This window comes from Impatiens glandulifera, chromosome 3 (assembly GCF_907164915.1).
Source record: "Impatiens glandulifera chromosome 3, dImpGla2.1, whole genome shotgun sequence".
NCBI classification, from domain to species: Eukaryota; Viridiplantae; Streptophyta; class Magnoliopsida; order Ericales; family Balsaminaceae; genus Impatiens; species Impatiens glandulifera.
In genome coordinates, this window is record NC_061864.1 from 46074546 (window position 1) to 46097547 (window position 23002).

The 23002-nt window shown below is 32.9% G+C and overlaps 1 protein-coding gene across 1 annotated transcript; it reads left to right on the plus strand.

Moving 5' to 3' along the window:
• Positions 1 to 7393: 7393 nt before the first annotated feature.
• On the plus strand, positions 7394 to 8536 carry LOC124930275 (serine/threonine-protein kinase BSK1-like). Its single transcript, XM_047470628.1, has 3 exons — positions 7394 to 7456; positions 7691 to 8086; positions 8171 to 8536. The coding sequence occupies exons 1-3, from the start codon at positions 7394 to 7396 to the stop codon at positions 8426 to 8428; spliced, it is 717 nt and encodes a 238-aa protein (XP_047326584.1). The 3' UTR covers positions 8429 to 8536.
• The last annotated feature ends 14466 nt before the right edge of the window (positions 8537 to 23002 follow it).

Consider the following 23002-nt stretch of genomic DNA (forward strand, 5'->3'; position numbering starts at 1 on the left):
TACATTTGACCTACAATAAAAAAAAGTACTACACTTGACATTATATCACAACAATGTATTCCAAATAGAGAAAAACTTACAATTTTACAAATATTACTGCATCTAATTTGTTCATCGGATATATTATAGCATCCTTCGACATCTTGCCTGTAAGAAGAACCAATATCAATTTGTTGTTCCAGTTACAACAATAATAAATGTTCGAAATTATTCAATAATTAATCAATAATATTCTCTAATTTAATAAAAAAAATACACTTAAATATATAACTAAATACTATTTTTTTGTTCCAGTTACAACAATAATAAATGTTCGAAATACAAATAGGTAAATATTATAATATCTACCTGACATTAGAAATCACTCAAATTCATCAAAAATATACCTAAATATATACACTAGAAATCACTCTAATAAATACATTTTCTAAAAATCACATACATTTGACCTACAATCAAAAAAAGTACTACACTTGACATTATATCACAACAATGTATTCCAAATAGAGAAAAACTTACAATTTTACAAATATTACTGCATCTAATTTGTTCATCGGATATATTATAGCATCCTTCGACATCTTGCCTGTAAGAAGAACCAATATCAATTTGTTGTTCCAGTTACAACAATAATAAATGTTCGAAATTATTCAATAATTAATCAATAATATTCTCTAATTTAATAAAAAAAAATACACTTAAATATATAACTAAATACTATTTGTATAACAATAAATACCAATTGTATATTTAACCAAAATATGTTGTGAACTACAATAACACAAATATCTTGGATTTGAATTCATATAGGCTACTTGTTCATTATGTGAAATCAATAAAATATGATAATTACATATTTGTTTAAATTTATTAATAAATATTTTAAAAGTAGAATGACGAATGTACCTGAAAATATGGTGCTAATAGAACTTGTGAAGTTTGAATTCTAGATATACTCAAACTATCAACGGAATCACCTCGTGCATGCGTATGAGTTATTAACTAAAACAAAAAATATAGTTTTAGTAACTTTTTACATCAATTATAACATTATTGTCACTAAAATAAATCTAAATACAATTGTATTAAACCCAATATTAAACAATGATAAAACAACTTGCCTCGATGACTAACTGGATTTTAAAATCAGGAGGATGAATTACTACATTCCACTTTTGTGAAAATCCCAAGTAACATCTATGAACCATTCAAACGTCAACTATATATAAGTAAGATTACGAATATACTTGAGAATGTGGTGCTAACAGAATTTGTGAAGCTTGAATTTCAGACATACTCAAACTATCAACGGAGTCACAAAGTGCATGCGAATGTGTTAACAACTAAAAAAAATATAGTTTTAGAAACTTTTGACACAAATTACAACAATATTTCATAACTAAAAACAATTATAAACACTATTCACTTGTTGTTGATATTGTCCATCAGGCACACATGAAATAGACATGGCTAGTGATGGTTGATTAATATTCTTTTCAAAGGTTTCTTCTTTTTTGAAATCTTTTCTAGGCCACCTTCTAATCTCTTGCCTGAAACTATTTTTTTAATCCCTTTTGTCAAAGAATTCTATTTCCTCTTTATTATTAGAAGACTACAGGTAGTTGGCTCAATAAATTGCAAATTCGCATCTACCACCTTACACAAACCTAAAAGACTATCTTTAACAATCTTGTAAGTGTTTTTACTCTCTGCTGCCTTGATACTCATCTCAACAAACAACCCAAAAAGTTCTTTATATTGGATATTTTGAAGTATTTTAGGCTCCAAAAACTCTTCATCAACATTTGAATCTTTTACTCCAACATATCCAACCTTAGCACCTCGGTCCATCTTTTCAATATGTACTCAATAGGAATGTCATAGACATTGATGATCGTATATATTTTTAAAACATGAGAACACAAGATTCCCGCAAACTCAAATTTTATGCAATCACACTCAACTCTTTCACATGATGGATGAAGTGTAACTATATGATGATAACCGTTGCCTCGAGGAATAACTTTTATATTTCACCAATGAACCAACATCCTCAACACAAGTTTTGACGCTATAATCATAACATTTGAACCACTCGTCTTCAAACCACTTGAATACCTCAGGAGTGTAGATCTTTGTTGCTTGTTTTAAAATTCCAATAGGATGTCGCAAACAAGAAACATTATGATTTGATTTGAAATCAGCTTTTAACTCCATATATTGACAATCTTCAAGAAGCCTTTCAAAATGATAAAAGAATACTGAAAACCACAAGTCTTTTCAAACTTTCAACTCTTTGGGTTGTAGTCATATCTACATAAAACATGTGTCGTCCATACACTAAAGCCCACTTCTCTCTGATCTGAAATATACGCTTCAACCAATCATTATTTTCTAGTGAATACTTGTTCAACATCATGGACCATGCTTTAAAAAAGTCTTTCTCTTCATCGAATTCATATACACATATGGAAAAATCCTTAGTAAAATCTATAAACTCAGAAAAACACCACTCAAATGTATAACGACATTTTGATAAATATGTCCAATACACAATCGATGATGTGTTGTTGGTCATGTAGAAGCTAAGGCCTTTGCCATGGCTGCATCTTGATCTGTAAAATTTGTTGATGGGTTTTTCCCACCCATAGCCTCAACAAATGTATCGAACAACCATTCAAACGTCAACGAACTTTCATCATACAATAAAGCAACACAAAAAACTATTAATTGCTTATGGTGATTAATACCTACAAATAATGCAAGTGGACGACCCTCATTGTTCTTCCTATATGGTGTATCAAAACAAACAATATCTCCAAAGTTATAATAATCAGCTCTCATTTTTGCATCAGACCAAAAAATATATGTTATCAAATCATCATCGTCAACTTGAAAAGCATAATAAAAGTTATTATCACTAGATTGTTGTTTTTGCAAATATTCTAAAACACATCATGTGTCTCCAACCATCATACTTCTTGTTCTTTTCGAACACAAGTAATTTCTGTAATCTTCAGGAATAAAACCTACAAACAGTTTCCCTCCCATTTGTCTTGCAATGAGATCATGAGATGCTTTTGGAGGAATTCTGACATCACTTGCCATTTAAATCAGTATTTTAGCTAAAGAATATAGTTTTCTATGTCTTCTATGTAGGTGAGTATTGTTTGTACATGAAAGATGATGATTATGCTCTTTTACAAATTACACCAAAATAAACATGCCAGTTGTTCGGTTACAAATCTTCATTTTAGCTTCACAACCTAATCTTGTTCCAGGTCGACTATTATTCACATAAACTGACCGTTTATCTTTTTCGCTCTTACATTAAGCACTACAACAAAAGACCCAATCTAATATTTTACCCAAATTATTACTATGACTACGAGATTTTCTTATGCCAAAACCAGCCCTCTTAGCATATGCCAAATAATAGTCATACACTTTTTTCTTCAGTCTCAAACTCCAGCCCAATTGTGGTACAAAGTCTTTTATGATAAATGAATTACTTTATCAAAATTTATATGAAGCGGAAAATAATATTAGCATTCATACATTAAGGGAAAATCTAATTATTATATTCTAACCTTTGTTGATAATATTAACATCATTTTCTGCACAGTCTTTATTTTCTTCGAAATTTAAAAATTTAAACGTCGACAACTCGTAAATTCACCTTTCATTATATTACTACCATCCTGGAAAAAAACACTTTATTGTTAAATAATTCATATTCATTTTGTACAATTAAATGAATCATGTTTTGAACATGACTTGAACTCATTATTAGCCGTAATAAAATTAATAAAGAAAACTCTTTACAGTAGTAAGTTTCTAGTCCCCACATTTTATAATTAGTAAAATTGGGATCATCTTTATTGGAAAAAAATTAATGAATTTTTCCTTTTCATATATACAGAATTTATTTATACAAAATTAGGATAAAAAATTAGACAAAATATCTTAATATCTTTCTAAAATGTATCATTTCCCATAAAAAAAAAATGAAAAAGAAAATTACCATATAAACCAGACTTCTAAACACAAGTTATCATATACTTATAAACACAAGTATATAAGTATAAAAAGGAAAACAAACTCTTAAGATTTTACTGTATTTTGATCAAGTTGTGACAAAAATATATATCAAGACAGGCCAATAAATGATTGAAATTTTTTTGAAAAGATGTGTAGACTTCTATAATCTTTACATGCAGACTAAGAATATCTATAACATCATCATCAAATTTCGCATTAAGATAAACCCTAATTTTTTTTAACCGAATAAACCCTAATTTTTTCTGGAAAAAATATTTACCTTTGGCTTAACTCGTGTAGCGTGTTCATCCAAAAATAAGTGAGGATTGTGTATCCATTGACGTGGAAAGCTTGAGCTCTACTTGAAATTTTACCAATCTGATTTTAGGATCTCTGCTGCCTTTGTTAATTGGTTGCTGGATCAGAGAGACTGTAATGAGAAATATAGAAATAAAATATCTATTAAAAAGTTAAACGGAGTTAAAATTTAATGTTAAATAAATTATATAAATACTTCATCTTCTTCTTGTTACAGATTGGAACAGATGATCTGAGCCTTTTTTATATACAAATTTAAAATATTTTAAAATTAATAATATTAATACAATAATAAATACAAGTTTAAATTTAAAATTGCAAATGGTAAGTAGGACAAATGGGATCATCAGCAAATGGGATCTATGATATATGCTACAGATTCACCTGTACGAGGGTTAAATCAGTATTTTTTAAATATTACTCTCTATGAGGAGGAATAGGTTGGATCCATAGCTGAGACCCAACTAGGATCCTAGGTATACGGAATCACATGTTCTTCTTACAGGATGAGCAAATTAGTAAATAATTATTTTTAATATTAAAATCTCATAGTTAGTAATATTTAAAAAAAAATTATTTATTAATTTACTCATCTATGAGGGATTAGGTGGAATACCTAACCGAGTATCTGTTTTGAGTATAGGATCATACATTTTTTTTAATAATGTAGAAAAAAAAAAGTGATTGCATCACTTTTGGTGTATTATAGGATTTCCATTATTATTCAGGACGAGTTGGCAGTCCTGGCAAAAAGCTTTTTTGAAAATGTAAAAAAAATTAATTAAAGTTTTATATAATTTATTATCTAATCAATATTTATTTCTTCAGTGACATGTTAATAATGTAACAAATGATGAGAAAATATTATTTTTTATTACAATGAACCTAACATAAAACATTACTCATAACTATTTCCATAAGGTGTTCTTTTAATAATAAATAAATTATCACACATTAATAACATTTAATAAAATTAATATTTTTAAAATTAAATATCAAATTATCTATGATTTATCTATAAAGTAAAAAATATTTGTATGGAAAAATACTTGACAAAAATTAAAATATTTTCTTATAATATATTTTTTTAATATATTTAAATTTATAAATTAAATATTTATAGTAGGTACATTTTCAAACTTTAATAAATTTATATATATTATTATGAAAATTTTAAGAACTTAGAGAGTTAATATAGGCATTTAAAAAAGGGAAATTTGAGGAAATGACCCTAAAGAGGGGTCAAATTACGGATGGTGCGGGGATAATTTTTATAGCGCTGGTGACCCCCAAACTTTTTAATGACCATTATACCCTTGCGTCACGCACCCTCCAGCTGCGTGACGCACCCTCCAGCTGCGTGACGCACCCTAAACCTTATAAAGTCATAATTTTTTTTTCATTTTCGATTCATTTTCTCTCTCGTCCATTTCTTCTCCGTCTTCTCCGCCGTGAACCCTAATGGTGGCGGAGAAGACTTTCTCTTCTTTTTCATCGCTGAAGAACCAATCGAAGAGGCACCATCGACCATTCCACCATATTCAATGGCCTATAGCTGCGATGAACTTCCAACGGCGAACTGCGGCTCCAACGGAGAACGACGACGGCCGAAGCAAAAATTTCCACTATATTCGTTTATATTTTGTGTTTATTTCGTTTATATATGATTGTTTGTGTTGATTTCCTTTACAGAACGTCATTGATTCGCCCTGATTCGTTGAATGTAGGTTGATTGGTTGGTTGATTGGATGCGTCACGCAGGATGCGTCACGCAGGATGCGTCACGCAATCTCCAAGATCAGAGAGTGAAATCCTTTCATCAGCTCATGCCAAGGCATTCTCATATAACGAGCTAAGGAACGCCACCTGAAGGCTTCCAAGGTCACAAGGAGTGGTTGGTATGTTTTTTTTTTCTTTTTTTTTCTGGTTGTAATTATTTTGCTTTGTTTTTGACTTCTTCCAAATATTATTATATACAGACGGAAGCTATAGTACAAACCTTGTTGGGAGATCGATCAACAATGTTATTGAACTCTAGGCATTTATAGTAGATTTCTACATGTTTCCTTCATTATCTTTCAAGTAAATCATTTAGATAAATTATTAAGAATAATAAGAGAATATTCTCATGATCTCTTATTTGGATTGTCTGGAGAAATGATAAGTTGATAAAATTCAGAAAGTGAGCTTTGAGAAATTCACTACACTTCCATTGAGGAGGGTTTATAGAAAAATTATAAGTTAAAGTATTTTAAAAGCATATTGCAGTTAATCAGCTTCTAGATTAGTGGTGGTTATTAGTAGAAGTTATATTTTGGTTAGAATGGCTATATAGCAGATTGAAATAGTTAACAATCTAATCAATGCAGAAATATATATACAGTTTTTCCTCTTCTTCTCAAATATTAACATGAAGTATGGACCTTTATGCCTTTTCAAAATATCTACTTGAGTGTTCTATGAGTGATCGGAGAAAATATAGCTTCACTATTATACATTCCAAGGAGAGACTGCTAGACAATTACTTCAGATTTATCATCAATCAACCGTTAATTCTTCCACTACCAACACATAATGGACTACAGAAATTAGCTGGGTAAATGTGCTTGTATGCAGGAAGGGTTACCCTAGAAAGTGTCATGTTTAACTTTGGAACAGTGCTTCTGGATCTTCTCAGTGGGAAACACATCCCACCAAGTCATGTAAGTGCTTCCCCATATTTTTTTAGGTTGTATTAACAGAGTAGTTCATAAAAACAACTTCTAATAATTGCAAACATTGTTTATACCAAGTGTAGAATATTTTATATTAAATGAGTAATTCACTCATGTAGGTTGGTGCCTAGACCTTTAAATCGAGAAATTTGAGACAAAATTAAAATTGCATTCTTTATTAACAAACTTTGTCCTAATGCAGGCGCTTGATATGATGCGTGGGAAGAACATTCTTCTTTTGATTGATTCACACTTGGAAGGAAACTTTTCAACTGAAGAGGCTAATGTTGTTATTAATATAACTTCAAAATGTTTGCAGTATGAACCAAGAGAACACAAGAGACCTGGTTGCTACCCTTGCCCCATTGCAGAATAAACCTGATGTGAGTCCATTGTCTTTCTTTCACTCTAGTTTATAATTTGTAGCAATTAATACAATTATATCAATTCCTCCTCCATTCCATTAATACAATCATATCGATTCCAATTCTACAGTAGTTGGAACTAAGGTCTTCAAAGAATTATAAATTCATTTATTTAATTAATTTTGCAGTTGAAAGTGTCATATTCACACTAATTATAAGTTCATTTTGAAACACTTTATGATCTGTATCCAGATCGGGATGAGAAGTCTTTTATATATTGATGATACGTTGTTTTATCATATTCAATCTTATGTGATGCTTGGTATCCCTAAACATGAAGAGGCATCAGCCACCCCTCAACATCCTCTTTCACCAATGGGCGATGCCTGTCATAGAATGGACCTCACAGCCATCCATCAAATCTTGGTAACAACTCACTATAAAGACGACGAAGAAACTAATGAGGTATTCTTTTTTGCTAATGCCATTTTGGTGCAAACACAAGCGCTTATTTGTTTATTTGATTTGTTCCATCTTTCTTTTCAAGAATGGACACAACAGATGAAAGACATGCTAGATGCAAGGAAGCGTGGTGACTTGGCATTCCGTGATAAGGATTTTAGAACTGCTATAGATTGTTATTCTCAGGTATATAAAAATAAAACATTTTGGTATGTAATATATGTATGTTTGGTTGTTTATAATTTGATTATGGTTATAAAAATGTTGTAGTTCATAGATGTGGGAACGATGATTTCCCTAACTGTATATGGAAGACGAAGTCGATGTTATCTTATGTGTGAGCAACCTGATGCAGCTCTCCGAGATGCCATGCAAGCCCAGTGTGTCCTCCCCGATTGGTCGACTGCTTTTTACATGCAAGCGGTTTCCCTTGCAAAGCTGGACATGCACAAAGATGCAGCCGATATGCTTAACGAAGTTGCTGCCTTAGAAGATAAGAAGCACAAAGGAGGAGGAACTGACAGATGACATTTTTTCTATTTTATTTGATTCTTCTTCTTGTTAATGTTATTGTTGTTGTTGGCTTTGACAGAAAAATTGTTGTGTTTATATATATATATGCAAATGTATTGTTTTGGGGTGACATGCAATTTTTACAGAAAAATCATAGAAAGGGGAATTAGGAAACATAAAATTCAGCTTTGCCATCAATAAAGGGGCGCATGAACTCTTCACCATCAACAGTTTCTTTCTCTATGAGAAGTTGAGAAAGCTTATGGAGAATCTCAATTTGGCTTATGATTATTTGTATTGCTCTCGAGTATGCTTTATCCACCAGCTCCCTCACTTCTACATCCACAACATCTGTTGTCGCCATCGAGTAATCTTTCTGTGAAGACATCTGCAATCACAAACACAACACAGACTAACTCTGTTACTACACATAACATTTTCATCAAATCAATGGATTTCGAATTTTCGATCAACACTTGTTGACCCAAGAAGGGATTTCCAACGCCTCCACCAATGGCAATCTGGCCGATCTTCTTACTGAACCCAAACCGCTCCACCATCTGTCTAGCCACTCGCGATACTTGCATAAAGTCAATTGATGCTCCTGTTGTTACGTTGTCTGGGGTGCGTTACGCAGATGCGTAACACAACTGCGTGACGCAACTGCGTTAGGCACCCGGATTCCGCCGCAACGGTGACATTCACCTACTCAATCCCTAATAACTAAACCCTAACAAACAATGCGTCGAAAGAGAGAAATAAAGGAAGGAGGAAGAATACAATTTACAGATTATGAATATATAATGAATCTAAAATGCAAAAAACTACAAAATGATTCATTTGTGGTAAACTGTAATCTGTAATCTGAAGGATAGCAGCGGACATCTCCTTCGTTGGGATTCCGCCGTCTTCGTCGGGGATCGTCGTCGGGGGTGGTCTTTTTAGAAAGAAGGAGGAGAATGAGAAGTGAAGAAAGAGAACAAGAAAGAAAGAAATGAAAAGAAATGGGAAGAACTGGAATTTTTTTAATTATATAGTAAGGGCATTGTGGACTTTTCACAATGCCCTCGGGTGCGTCACGCAACTGGAGGATGCGTGACGCAATAGGGGCATTTTCGTCAGAAAAAAGGGGGTCACCAGCGCTATTTAAATTAGTCACCCTCACCATCCGCTATTAGGCATCTCTTTAGGGTTATTTCCTCAAATTTCCCTTTAAAAAATTGACAAATTTATAAAATCTTATCCCATCCTAACTTTAAATGAACAGATTTTAAAATTACGATTATTTTTTTACACTTTTTTTTTTATATATATAACAGTGTGTAACTTTATAATCAGAGTTGAGTAATAACCCATTTAACTCTTTTTTTTATATAATTTTTAAAAGAGTTTTCAAATTTAGGTTTTTAACTCACTTACTAATTATATTATATTATATTATATTATATTATATTATATATATATATATATATATATATATATATTTTATAATTAGAGTTGGGTATATAATTTTTAAGATTTGGTTTTAGCTCTTGATTCATTCCTTGCTTGATTTGAATACTTATAATTGATTAATATTTCTTATAAAACAATAATGGAGTAGTGTAAATTGAACTCAATTGACATATTTAAACGCTTAAAATGAAATCTACGAATATGTATTTACCATTTATTATCATTTTTTAAGTTAAATTAAGAACATCATTAGTTTTAATCATTCTTAAAAATTGAAAAATTATAAAATTTAGCGAACTTTTAATGGATAATTGTGATTTAACTGTAACTCCAATTGATCTCAAAATTTTGATACTAGTTAGCTCACCCTCTTGTCTACAAATCATCATCAAACACATTTTTATCAATCTCAAATTTTAAAGGTATATATCGATATACAAACAAAATATTATGGCTCCATGAAAAGAATAGGTCGTGAATGAAAATTACTTTTAATAACATTTTTGAAAATCTAGTTGTCAATTTATTTCAACTAACAAATTAACAAAAACGACGTAGTATTTATATAATTTATTTAACATTAAATTTGAAATCCAATTAATTTTTTAATTGAGGCTTTATTTCTTTATTTCTTCATTTCTCATTTCAATCTCTCTCTCACTTTTTTCTGATTCAATGTCCAAATAACAAAGGCAACAAGGATCCCAATATCAGATAACCAAAATTTTAAACAGGGTTCAAGCTTTTCATGTCAATGGTAAGCCTAAGGTAAATCTTTTTTGGGAAGAACACGTCTTCACGAGTTAAGCCTAAGGTATATCCTTTTCACAAAAAAATTAAGTTTTATTCAGTTAAAAAATATTAAGGTTTATCTTAAGACGAAATTTGATGACGATGTTATAGATATTATTAGTCTGTCTGTAAAGATTACAGAAGCCCACCAAGCCTTTTAAAAAATTTCAATCATTTATTGGTTTTGAAAAAGGTATACCGATCCTATATTGTTTTTAGGGTTTTGTGATATTCGACGATTTGTAATTCCCTAACTGAAATTGATTGAGGGCTTCTTTTTATATGCATGTTAATTGTTCTTCAACGGTTTATTCGTTTTTTCCAAATTTTCTAATTTTTTCTTTTGTCCGGTGATAACCGACCAGAGTCGTTTCCATTTTTTTATAAAACTCAAGGTAACAACAATAAATATAGGTGAATTTCACAAAATCAATCATTTAAAGAAATTAGGGTTTAAACATAAATCTCAAACAAGCCTTTATCAAAATATTTTTGTGAAAATATTCCAAAATTATTTTGAAATCATTTTATATTTTTTTTGGATTTTTAGAAAATGGTTTGGGGTTCCAAAATTATAAAAATAATTTTGGATTTTGAAAATGAGAACCAAACAAGCCTCAGGACCCTCGTTCTGACCCATTGGTCTGGGCTAAGAAGCCTCGGTCGAGTTTTTAAGAACTCTCGATCCTTGGCTGGGATTATTGGTCTATGTGTAAAAACCATCGGTCCTTGGTTTGGGAATTTTCGGGCGAGGACGAGATTCCTCGGTCTTTGGTTTGACATTTTCGTCGGACCTCTTGATCCTGGGTGGAAGACATCGGTCTTAGGTTTAGGAGTTCTCAGTCCTAGGTCTAACCTCTTGGTCGGATGTAAAATCATCGGTCGGACCTAGCAATCCTCAAGAACATCAAAATTGAAGTTTTTGCAATTTTGATGGAGACTTGGATTCTTCGATCCAAGAGCCCGGGTATCTTCCAAAGCTCTCAAAAACATTTAGAACATCACCCCAACGTATCAATCGACATAGGTGATGATCAATTTGTTCAAAACAGTTTGTATCAAAAAATCGGGTTTTTAGTTTTAAAGATGTTTTGAAGTGTAAGAAACTAGCCAATAGCTTTCATATACTCCATATACATGATTAATACCGAAACAAGAATACTGGTTGTTCGTTTGGACCAATTCAAGAGTTCAAAGATTTCAATTTTTTGAAAATTTTGATTTTGATTAAACATGATCGAGATGGATCAATCATGATCAAAATAGTTGTCCAACATCATTACAATCATGCTGGAAAGATTTCTGGACTGTGATCCTTAAGGATTAGTCCAAGAACATCAAACCCATTTTTTTTATTTTTAAAATTAAAATTTGGGTTTTTCTTTATAAGACCGGTTGATCGGTTCTAGCTTTCACAGAAAGCTCATAAATGATCATAAGATCGATTTCTAACCATTAAATTCAAGAACCAGACTACATTCAAGCTTATGAAAACTGAAATATAGAAATCATTCATGGCGTTTCACGTCTATTTAGCCTGCTTAGACCACGTCTAAATTAACATAGTCTAATGCACCTGCTCAAAACAAATAGACAACTTAGTTTTATTCACAACTAAGTTTTAATCCCAGATTATCAAAATAAAGTCGGCATAGAATACGCTTATTCTCTTAATTATTTTAGTCAAAATAATTTGACCCAACATATAGCTTCCAATGATCCTACATGGGATCAAAATACAACAAGTTCCACAACTTATGCTTTGAATACATTGATATTATGCGTGCATGTGCTATTGCTTTTATAGATTTTTTTAGGTATCTTGTTATAGCTATGTATGCAATTCCTCAAACAAATGAGGTCAAGAAAGGTAAATCAAGAATGAAAAATGCACGACTCCAGATTGTATCTTTCCTTCTCTAGTTTGACATTTTATATTTTGGGTTCACAAAATTGGTGCATATTTGATCATGTTTGGAAACACGTCTTACTAAGCGAGAATCTTTTTCTCCAAACTATGTTCAAGTGGGGCATTCTTTAGACACCTCATTTTTACACCCCAAAATTAAAATAAATATGCAAGGTCTGCTATGATGATCATACATGATTATTAGACCAGGAAAAGAATAATACATAAACACCTTTAAACCTTGCAATGACCATTAAAAGCGGTCCAAATGCAAATTTTCAAAACAGCTCAGAATTCAGATGACACAACACCTTTTGATTATCCGATTTAGAAAATCATGAATTTTGAGTATAAAATTACTATTTTGTAAAATATACAAAACATCTATTTCAAGACTTGTTTTTGCACCCAAACATAATTTTTCATAAAAAGTAAGAATTCAAAAAAACTAATACGTTCAGATTTAACCGATTCAAAAAATTATGAATTTTGAGTACAGTATTTCTATTTGCAACTTTGTGTACAAGATTTTCTAAAGGTAAAAAGAGTCAAAAACCGAGACAATCCAGGCAGTTCAATACTAGGTCAACAGAAGTCAACACAGAACTCCCGTGCAGCCTAAGTTTATAAAACTAGCGAGTGACATCATCCTGGAGACAATAACTATTTGAAAAAAAACTCAAATTCCTTTTATATGGCATTCTTTAGTTGAAGGAAGATCAACAAAGATTCTTAACTTCAAAAATTCACTCAGGCCTCTACACCTTATAGTTTTGAATGTTCTTAAATATTTTGAAAATATTGAAGAGTCTTCTACAATAGTTTTCTGATCCCTATTTCAGATTAAAGCTCTTAACCATGAGAAATTGGCGTACAAGACAATATGTATAAATATGATTAAACCGAACATGCCTATGGTTAAAAATTCATAACTTGAGCCACAAGGCCTCAAAATTGGATTGTTACCCATTGTTGAAAATTTAAGACTAGCTCGATTGAATGGTACTAAAATTGAGTCTCCATTTGATGGGTAAGATGATTTATGTAGCCTGACAACATGATGCGGCAAACCAACATTAATCTTGGAGAAAACTGAAAATATGTGTCACTTCATAAATTCATATCATTTGATTCACTTAACCATTCAGTGCAAGTAAGATAGTATTGTAAAGATTGTTGATTTGAATTTCTATTGATAGTAAGTAACACTGATGGCTCGACCTACCGCCCACGCTAGGTCGCCCATAAGCCAAACTGTTTATTTTGGGGACAATGACGTTCCATCATGAAATGCATGATCCTGCAGACTATCTTAAATTTTATAGGTAAGACAAAAAATTTCGCTAAGTTGAATACCTTTCTACTACATCTTAGCTCAGCCTCAATGGTGATCCGTGTTGATAGTTATAGACATTAGAAGTGTCAGTTGAAATAAGAAGACTAAAACCAAGACCAAGAAATGATAAACTTTAAAATTATTTAATTTGGCCTACACTTAACTATTTGGCGTGATTAAAACAGGAAGGTACATCTTCACTAGTTATCCACAAGATTAAACTTGACCAAAACTCAACTACGCACAAATAATTTGAACTCACATAATGAGTTACCGATTCCTAAACTAAAATATTCTAAAGTTATGCTTAGCCTAAGGGTATATAAGGATTATTCCTCATTTGATTGAGGCACGGTTTTTAATTTTCTTAAAATCTAATCTCTAGACAAATACTAAGAGATCTGATACCAAATGAAGAACGCTCCTAAGCAGATTTTGGCGAGAAACCGTCTTCTTATGTGAACGTTGCTACAACGTCAAATTCTTCTTATTAATCTATTCTTCATGTAGGTACTGTAGTTCTATAGCTATAATTATCTAGTTCACATCGATTGTTAATTTTGTACATTGACGGTGAAGTGATTTGCTAGCCTATTCAACTTCAATTAGCTAATTTATGAATTAATCGATTGTTTGAAACTGCTTGATTGAATTGATACACATTAGCTTCTAGAATCTTAAGTTAGAATCGCGTGTCTTGTTTAGGAAGGCTCATTCGAAGCTCGATGATGAGAGGGAGATAATGTCGAAGACGAACAATAAGGAACTACGACGGAAGGCAAATCGTGAATCAGATCCTCGGACGTCTTTCCAATCCGCAAAGGATACTTCATCTAGTGCTTCTTTATTTCATTTCTAGTGAACATCATCTTCAATTAATGAATATCTATCGAATTGGTAAATCTTTCAAGTGAAAAACTCCTCGATTTGAGGTGACGACAAGGAGAGGCAAAGCGCTCCTTCAGAAAATCACATTTCCGATTGGGAAACAATAGAAGCATGTAACATAGAAGTAATGAACATCGAGCATGAAGCCAACTAATGTGCCATCACAAAAACCAATTGACCATTTGTTCTACAACCACCTAGGAGATATGATAACTTGGGTATCATGTCAATGGTCTTAGAGGTATTAAAACAAAGAAGTCTGATTCAAATATTGAGCCAAGTCATGAGAATGTTGTGTCTACAAAATTCCTGAACACATGGTGTGAATACCACCAAATTTTGCCAATCCTTGAAAAAAAAGGGTTCAAGATCTTATAAAAAAATAAGGTCATACTAGTTCCCAAAGTTGAAGACAATACATTCCAACACACACGGTCAACATGAAAAATTTGGAGGGAGAAGATATATCAAGAATGATTACTTAGGAGGAAATTTTACGTAATTATCAAAAAAATTTGGGGTGACGATAATGATGAACTCGTTCAGGCTCAACCCACATTGGCTAGTGCTTGGTGAGATCTAATGAAAGAGGAACGTGAAGTAGTTTACACCGATAAATAGTGGGGTCTGGACAAAGATTCCAAGAGGTAATTAATTACCAACCTAGATTTATGAAAACAATCTCTTTAAGAAAGAAACCTGAACTTGAGAAAGACATAGTTAAGAAAACTAAGGCGCCTTAAGCACATAATGGCAATGATAATATGATCAGCTAATTAGAGAAGACTAATAAGAGCATCTCATTCTATTAGCTTATCATGTATTCTATTGAACACAGCTAGTTTGTACTAATTGAGTTGATTTAAGATAGGAACTCCGTGAACAAGTTGCCTAAAGAACTGATGGGGATTATCTACGGGGTTATGAATAACAAGAAAGTTTCATTCGACGACCCCGACTTGCCCACCTATTGGGCTAGCCATGCCAAGGCACTCTACATATCTATGGGTATGGAAGATAAAATTATCCTTATGTCCCTAGTTGAAAATAGGTTAACCTTGAATATTCGTTCATGGAGGACGTTGAAGAAAATATGTGTGACTAAGGAACATGTTATCCCTTCAAACCTTTGTGTGTGGTTTTGATAACACACCAAAAGAGGTGATGGGGAGTTCTAAATCAACGATTAAGGTAGCTTGACGTAGAATTCTGTGTGATAGACATGCAATCTTTCTAAAACGTAGTTTTGGAGCGTCTTTGGCAACATCAGGCGAGGGTAGTTACCTCGTCTCTACACTAGAAGGTGCAATTTATTTAATATGGAAAGATTTAGACCGTTAATGGTGAGACGTGTACTAGGGGTGGTGTCGATACTTCTTACTTGACTACCTGGGAAATTCAACTTAATGACTTTCGTTACCAGTTTCGTGAGTTTACCATGTATTCCTGTCTTGGTACAAATGATCACTAGTAAAATAAACTACAAGGAATTGGAATATGAGCCAACTAGGGTTGAGGAAAAATAGGAGGATGGGACATGTCAATTGTCAATGCAAACTCTTCCACAAGCGTGAAGCAAGAGTTGGACCTGAAGTCTAAGGAGCAAGCAATAACTGTTATGAAGCCAAGTATTGAGGCCAGCCTGAAGATCTAATCAATACTAATTCTAACTCTAAACACATCAATGACAACGATGATGAATATCCATACATTATGAAGAAGTCATCGGGGTTACAATCACATGGAAGTAAAAAGAAAATAATTTAAACGTAGAAGATATTGATTTCAAATGTCTTACTGAAAAAAATTATTTGACTTTTGATTATGGGAACTCTGTTCCACATGATGTAATTTCTAATAATATTGAGTAATGAAGAAATGTTTGACTATTTTCTTGTTGATGACATATTACATTTAGAAATGACTTATGATATGAAATATTATTTTAAAAAGAGAATGAAGGTTCTACGGTAAAAAAAAAACAATTGAAATTAATCTAAAACAATGGATGATTCCCATTTAATTGGCCAAAATGTAAATCAACAAGAATGAAAATATGGAATCAACTTAAAAAAAAATGAACAATTATGTTTTTGTATGGTCTTATAAAGATATGCTCATAATCGATCTAAAAATTACCCAATATTGTATACCGCTCAATCCTAATGCGTAACTATTAAATAGAAACTCTGAAGAATATGAACAAACATTGTTGAGAAGGTCAATAAAGAAGTTCAGAAACAGCTTGAGGAAAGTTTTCTCGAAGTGGTAGACTATTTAGAATGTAAAATTAATTTGGTTCTAGTCGCAATGAAGGATGTGAAGATTCATGTAAGCGTTAATTATAGTTTTGGTGTAATATCGGGAAAGATGTTTGGCTTTCTATTCACTCAATGGGTATTGAGGTCGTCCCAAATAAGATTGAATCCATTACAGTCATGTCAACTCCTTAAGGTGAGAAAGAGGTGAAAGGTTTTCTTATTAAAATCTCGTACATAAGTGGTTTCATCAATAAGTTGACCATTACGTGCGATTCATTGTTAAAAATCCTAAGGAAAAATCACAATTTTGTTTAGGATGACGTTTGTTAGAATACTTTCGAGAAGATGAAAGACTCCTCAGATCTTAGTACCTCCAAGGCTAAGTATTCCTTTGATCCTCTACATGATTGTAACTAGAATCAAAATGGGTAGTTAACTAACTCAAAAAATGAGGGTATGATAGAGATAAAGGTTTAATACGTAAGAAAATAGATGACCAACTATGAGTTGAAGTATTGGCCCGTAGAAAGGGTGTGTTGAGCATTAGCCTTGGTCACGAAAAGTCTAATGCATTATATACATACCATACGATCAATCTTGTGTCAAGATTGGACCTTGTCGACACTCAATTTTCACACCTGAATTTATAACTTTAAATGATCCTGAGTAAATAAAAATGTTTTCCAAAATTTATACAAGGGTTAAATACCATGATTAAAAATAAATAGTTAGTTTAAAAATGATGTCGTATCCATCGGATTTTAAATTAATTAAATTTCGGACAATTTAAATAAAACCCATATGGTTTAAATAATGAATAAATAAATAGCCTAGATGTTAATAATTTTTTGTTTATGTATTTTTCCTGAAATAAAAAAAAAACAAAAAGTCAATGAAGCTTCTTCGGGAAGCACCTTATACAACCATGATTAAAGGCCGACAATAACCGGTGAAGATGACTAACAAATAAGCTGGTAGGGGTGGTCAAATGTAGTAGACACGCGTGCTAGCTAATCCAATGGGCCATGGATCAATCCGCGTCCTCAAGCCTAACACAACCATCAATAGAGCTAGACGAAAGCTCGTATAGTTTCCGTGAAAAGTTTGAGGTTCGAGAATTTCAACCTCGGTTTGCGTGTCAAGAATTTTCTTATAAAATAAAGTATTATTTTACAAAGATTTTATTGATTCCTGACAACATTTTGATATTAATTTCGGAGTTAAATTTTAAATAATTCGGGGATTTACGATAATCAAATCACAATTTTATTTTTTAAAATACTTTATTTTAAATTAATTAAACATAATTAATTCAAAAGATTATTTATTTTGAAACAGAGTTGCTAATTGATTTTTGAAAATTAATAAAAATGACATAGGTATATAAACGTATTGCCTAGAGTTTTCTTTTAATTCGTAGTTTGCTAATATTTGGGAAAGGCTTTTGCGCTTCATCCTTTGTACCCGTTTTAAAAAGGTCTCTATTTATAAAGTTGGGTTTTGAAAATCGATTGTATAACGTTTAAGTTTTAACCGATTATTCTTCAGGTTCTAAGCATGCACAAGGTTTGTGCGTTATTTAAAATATTGAAACATCAATATTTAAATGCTGGTACATGTTGTTGATGATCGCTTAGGGAGGAAATACCTGAAGAATATCAATCATCTGTAAATACATTAAGTTTAGAAATAAATACCAAACGAGCCTTTGTCAAAATATTTTTGTGGAAATATTCCAAAAATATTTAAGAAAAATATTTTCTAATTTTTCGGAATTTTTAGAAAATGATTTAGAGTCCCAAAATTACAAAAATAATTTTGGATTTTGAAAAGGGGAACCAAACAGGCCTTAAGACCGAAGTTCTAAGCCTTGGGTTCATTTTTATCAGTTGAGGTCAACAGACCCTCGGTCCCGGTCGAGGCTCAAGATCTTCTAAGCCTTGGTCTGAGTGATGAAAGTCTCTCAGTTTGGATATTAAGGACTCTCGGTCCTTAGCTGATCTTATTAGTCTAGGTGTACAAACCTCTCGGTCCTGGGCTAGCTCTAGGCTAAGTCACTCGGTTGAGGTGTATAAACCTCCCGGTCATAAGTTTGGGATTTTCGGTCTCAAGGTCAGACTGTTGGGTCAAATTATTTTGACTAAGGGTCACATCATTTTGACCAACGGTATTTTAATGATGAACTTGTGTAAAATTTAAATGAGAAGGAAACTAAGTCGTCTAATTGTTTTTGTGCAGGTGCATCAAAACGTGCTAAGTTAGACTTAGCCTGAATCAGATTCATTAGACGTATTGGTTATTAGTCGTACGTAGTTAGACGTGCAGTCTAACAGACGTAGTTAGACGTGCAGTCTAACGGATACATAGTTAGACGTGCAGTTTAACAAACGTAGTTAGACGTGCAGTCTAACAGACATAGTTAGACGTGCAGTCTAATAGATACATAGTTAGACATGCACTCTAACAGACATAGTTAGACGTGCACTCTAACGGATACATAGTTAGACGTGCAGTCTAATCGACGTAGTTAGACGTGCAGTCTAACAGACGTAATTAGACGTGCAGTCTAACAGACGTAGTTAGACGTGCAGTCTAACAGATACGTAGTTAGACGTGCAGTCTAACAGACGTAGTTAGATGTGTAGTCTAATAGATATAGTTAGACGTGCATTCTAACGGATACGTAGTTAGACGTGCAGTCTAACAGACGTAGTTAGACGTGCAGTCTAACAAATGTAGTTAGACGTGCAGTATAATGGATACGTAGTTAGACGTGCAGTCTAACAGACGTAGTTAGACGTGCCGTCTAACAGATAAAAGTTAGATGCAAGGAGTCTAACTCCTTCAGATTAGTCTGAAGGGACACGTAGTTAGACGTGTCGTCTAACTCCATTAGACTTGGTGGTCTAATGGATCCTACTATTAGACGAGGGCGTCTAACTTCATTAAACATGTCAGTTTAATGGAGCACGTATAATGCCTCGCTTCAGCAGTTGCTTGAATTTAGCATCCGTCTACCTACGAACAACTAGCTGTACACTACTCCTGCTCCACTAATCCGTGCAGATTAGTACGACAGTCAGTTGCATCCAATGAATTAATGCCACGTAAGCAAATATTCTTCTCACTACTTGTTTCTTGCAGGACAATCCTAGAAGAATATTCAGCGCACTACCAGATTGGTACGACCATGATCTTTGTGCACAGTGTCTGTTGTACCTGTGTACTATGGAGGTTTCCCAATGGGCGCATGCTACGTGTCAATTCAGAAGATTCGACCGTTGGTACCTGTTATCTATTTAAAGATTCTCAATGACAACGGACGAACAGAGAGACACACAACCAGTATGTCGAACTTACTATCGATCTTACGAATTGCTCACTTGTTTACTTACTGTGTTTGTACATCAAGAGAGAGATAGAATAAAAGTATTGTCTAATTGAGTGATATTCTTCAATATACTGTAAGTTGAACAAAATATGTTCTGTTCAACAGTGAGCTAGCTCTAAAACTGTATTTGATTCTAAGAAAACTATAGTGAATCCTTCCGGTGGTTGGAAGAAGGGGTGACGTAGAAGAGTTTTTCTCCAAACATTCATAAAAAAACTCTTTGTGTCTTTTGCATTTTCTCATTCATTCTTTCATTCGTTCCTAACTTCAAACCCAAGCAAACGTTTCCGCACTTGAATCATTTGAAGAGTTTGCAAAGGTTTGTGAAGAATAGAAAGTGATATAAATACCTAACAAGATTTATATCAAACCGTTTTCCAGAAGTTTTCATCAATAGTTAGACCCCTGTCTCTATTTGTGCCACTAATCCTTTCAATTGGTATCAGAACCCTGTTTTCTATTCTCAAGCATTAAGAACCTGAATCATGTCTATCATCAAATCCCTCTTCTTTCGAAAGAAAACTATGATTATTGGATGATGAGAATGCAAGCTCACTTGGCTGCTCTTGATTGTGATATGTGGAGTGTCATTACCGATGGTCCCATAAAAATTGCGAAGCCAAGATGTGAGTAGACAACTGAAGATAAGATGACCAACAATCTAGACAATATTGCCAAAGATATCATGTATCAATCGATCAACATGAACATATTCTACGAGATTAAATCCTGCTCTTCTGCTAAAGATATTTGGGAGAAGCTAATTCAGATCTATGGCCGTAACGTTCAAACTAAGAAGAACCAGAAAGATCAAAAAGTTTTCATGTGTGCTGAAAACAAGTCCAAATGGGCCGATAACGATCCATAGGACTCTCCTGTTGAAAAGGATACTGAAGTCGTCACATGCTTGATGACAGATGATCAATCCAAGGTAAATGATCTTTCCTCACAAGAATTTACCAACGATGAGTTAACTACTACACTCAATGACATGGCCATTGAGTACAAGAAGTTATCAGATTCCTTTTATGAAATGAAAGTAAAATATGAGACCAATATTTCTTATTCACACAAAATTTCTGAATCAAATACTTTTGAAAAGAAAGTGGTCGAGATCTCATCTAAGAATGAGATGCTCAAGGAACAGATTCAAACTCTCTATTCTGTAAACAAAAGGTTAAACTATGTTGTTAGTGCGTGGACAATATCTAGAGAAGCTGTCAAATATCAGATTAGTTTGTTGAAGCCTGCTCGATCTAAATTCGGTTTAGGATTTGATAGCAATGACTCAAACCAGTCCCGCAAAAAGTTAAAATCAACAACTAACAAGCTTAAGATAATAAGTTTTGTTAAAGGGAGTTTAACTGACATTGAACCTGATCCAATTCATGAAGAGTTAGTTTTAAAAAATGAAATAACTTATGTTCCGCCGACTGTTAGCTGGCTGAAAAATAAGTTAGATGCAGCCAGCAAGTCTGGCGATCTAAAACTTTACAAGAAGTCAAGGATTTTTAAAAGAAAATCATCTTCAAAAGCTAAGGGATCAGAGACTAGCAGGAAGGCGTCTGCTACATCAAAATCATACGTATTAATCACAACACAAAATAGGAAATCCATCAAAATAACTTAAATATGGATTCCTAAGGAACTGATTGACCGAGGACCCAAGTGAATGTGGGTACCAAACGATTGTAAATATTATTTTGTGTAGGTACATGTGAGTGATTGCTTGGAGGATTCTGTTTGGTATTTGGATAGCGAGTGTTCCAGACATATGATAGGAAATAGACAACTTCTTACTGATATAGCAGATTGCTCAGGTCCTAAGATCACTTTTGGTGACAACAAGAAGGGTAAGACCATGGGTAAGGGTAAGATTATCCATAGTAATCTAACCATCAATGATGTGTTACTTGTGACAATTTGTGCTATAACTTGATTAGTATTAGTCAACTGTGTGATAACGGTTTGTCAGTCGATTTCCAAACTCATGCATGCCTAGTTAAGGATCAACATGGTAACACTTTATTAACTGGAAGCAGAGTAGGAAACTCCTATAAAATGAACTGGTAAAATAATACATCTGACCCTATGTGCATGATTGCCAAGAATGACCAGAAATGGTTATGGCATAAAAGATTAAACTATCTAAATTTTAAAACCATCAACAACATATGTTCAAATAACTTACTGTTCGGTTTGCCTAAACTTCACTTTTCTAAGGACAAGGTATGTCTTGCTTGCCAGTTAGGCAAACAGGGCATATCATCGTTCAAAAGTAAAGGGAAATCTCAATCCACCAACTGCTTAGAACAGTTACACATGGATTTGTTTGGTCCAATTCCTGTAAAGAGCATAGGAGGAATGAGGTTCACCTTAATTGTTATGGATGATTTCTCAAGATTTACATGGGTAGCATTTTTACCATCAAATGATAAAACTACTGAAAATTTGATTAAAATCTTTAGAAGAATACAAAATCAGAAATCTTTGAGTATTGTTTGCATTAGAAGTGATTAGAGAACTGAGTTCACCAATAGACGCTTATCTTCTTATC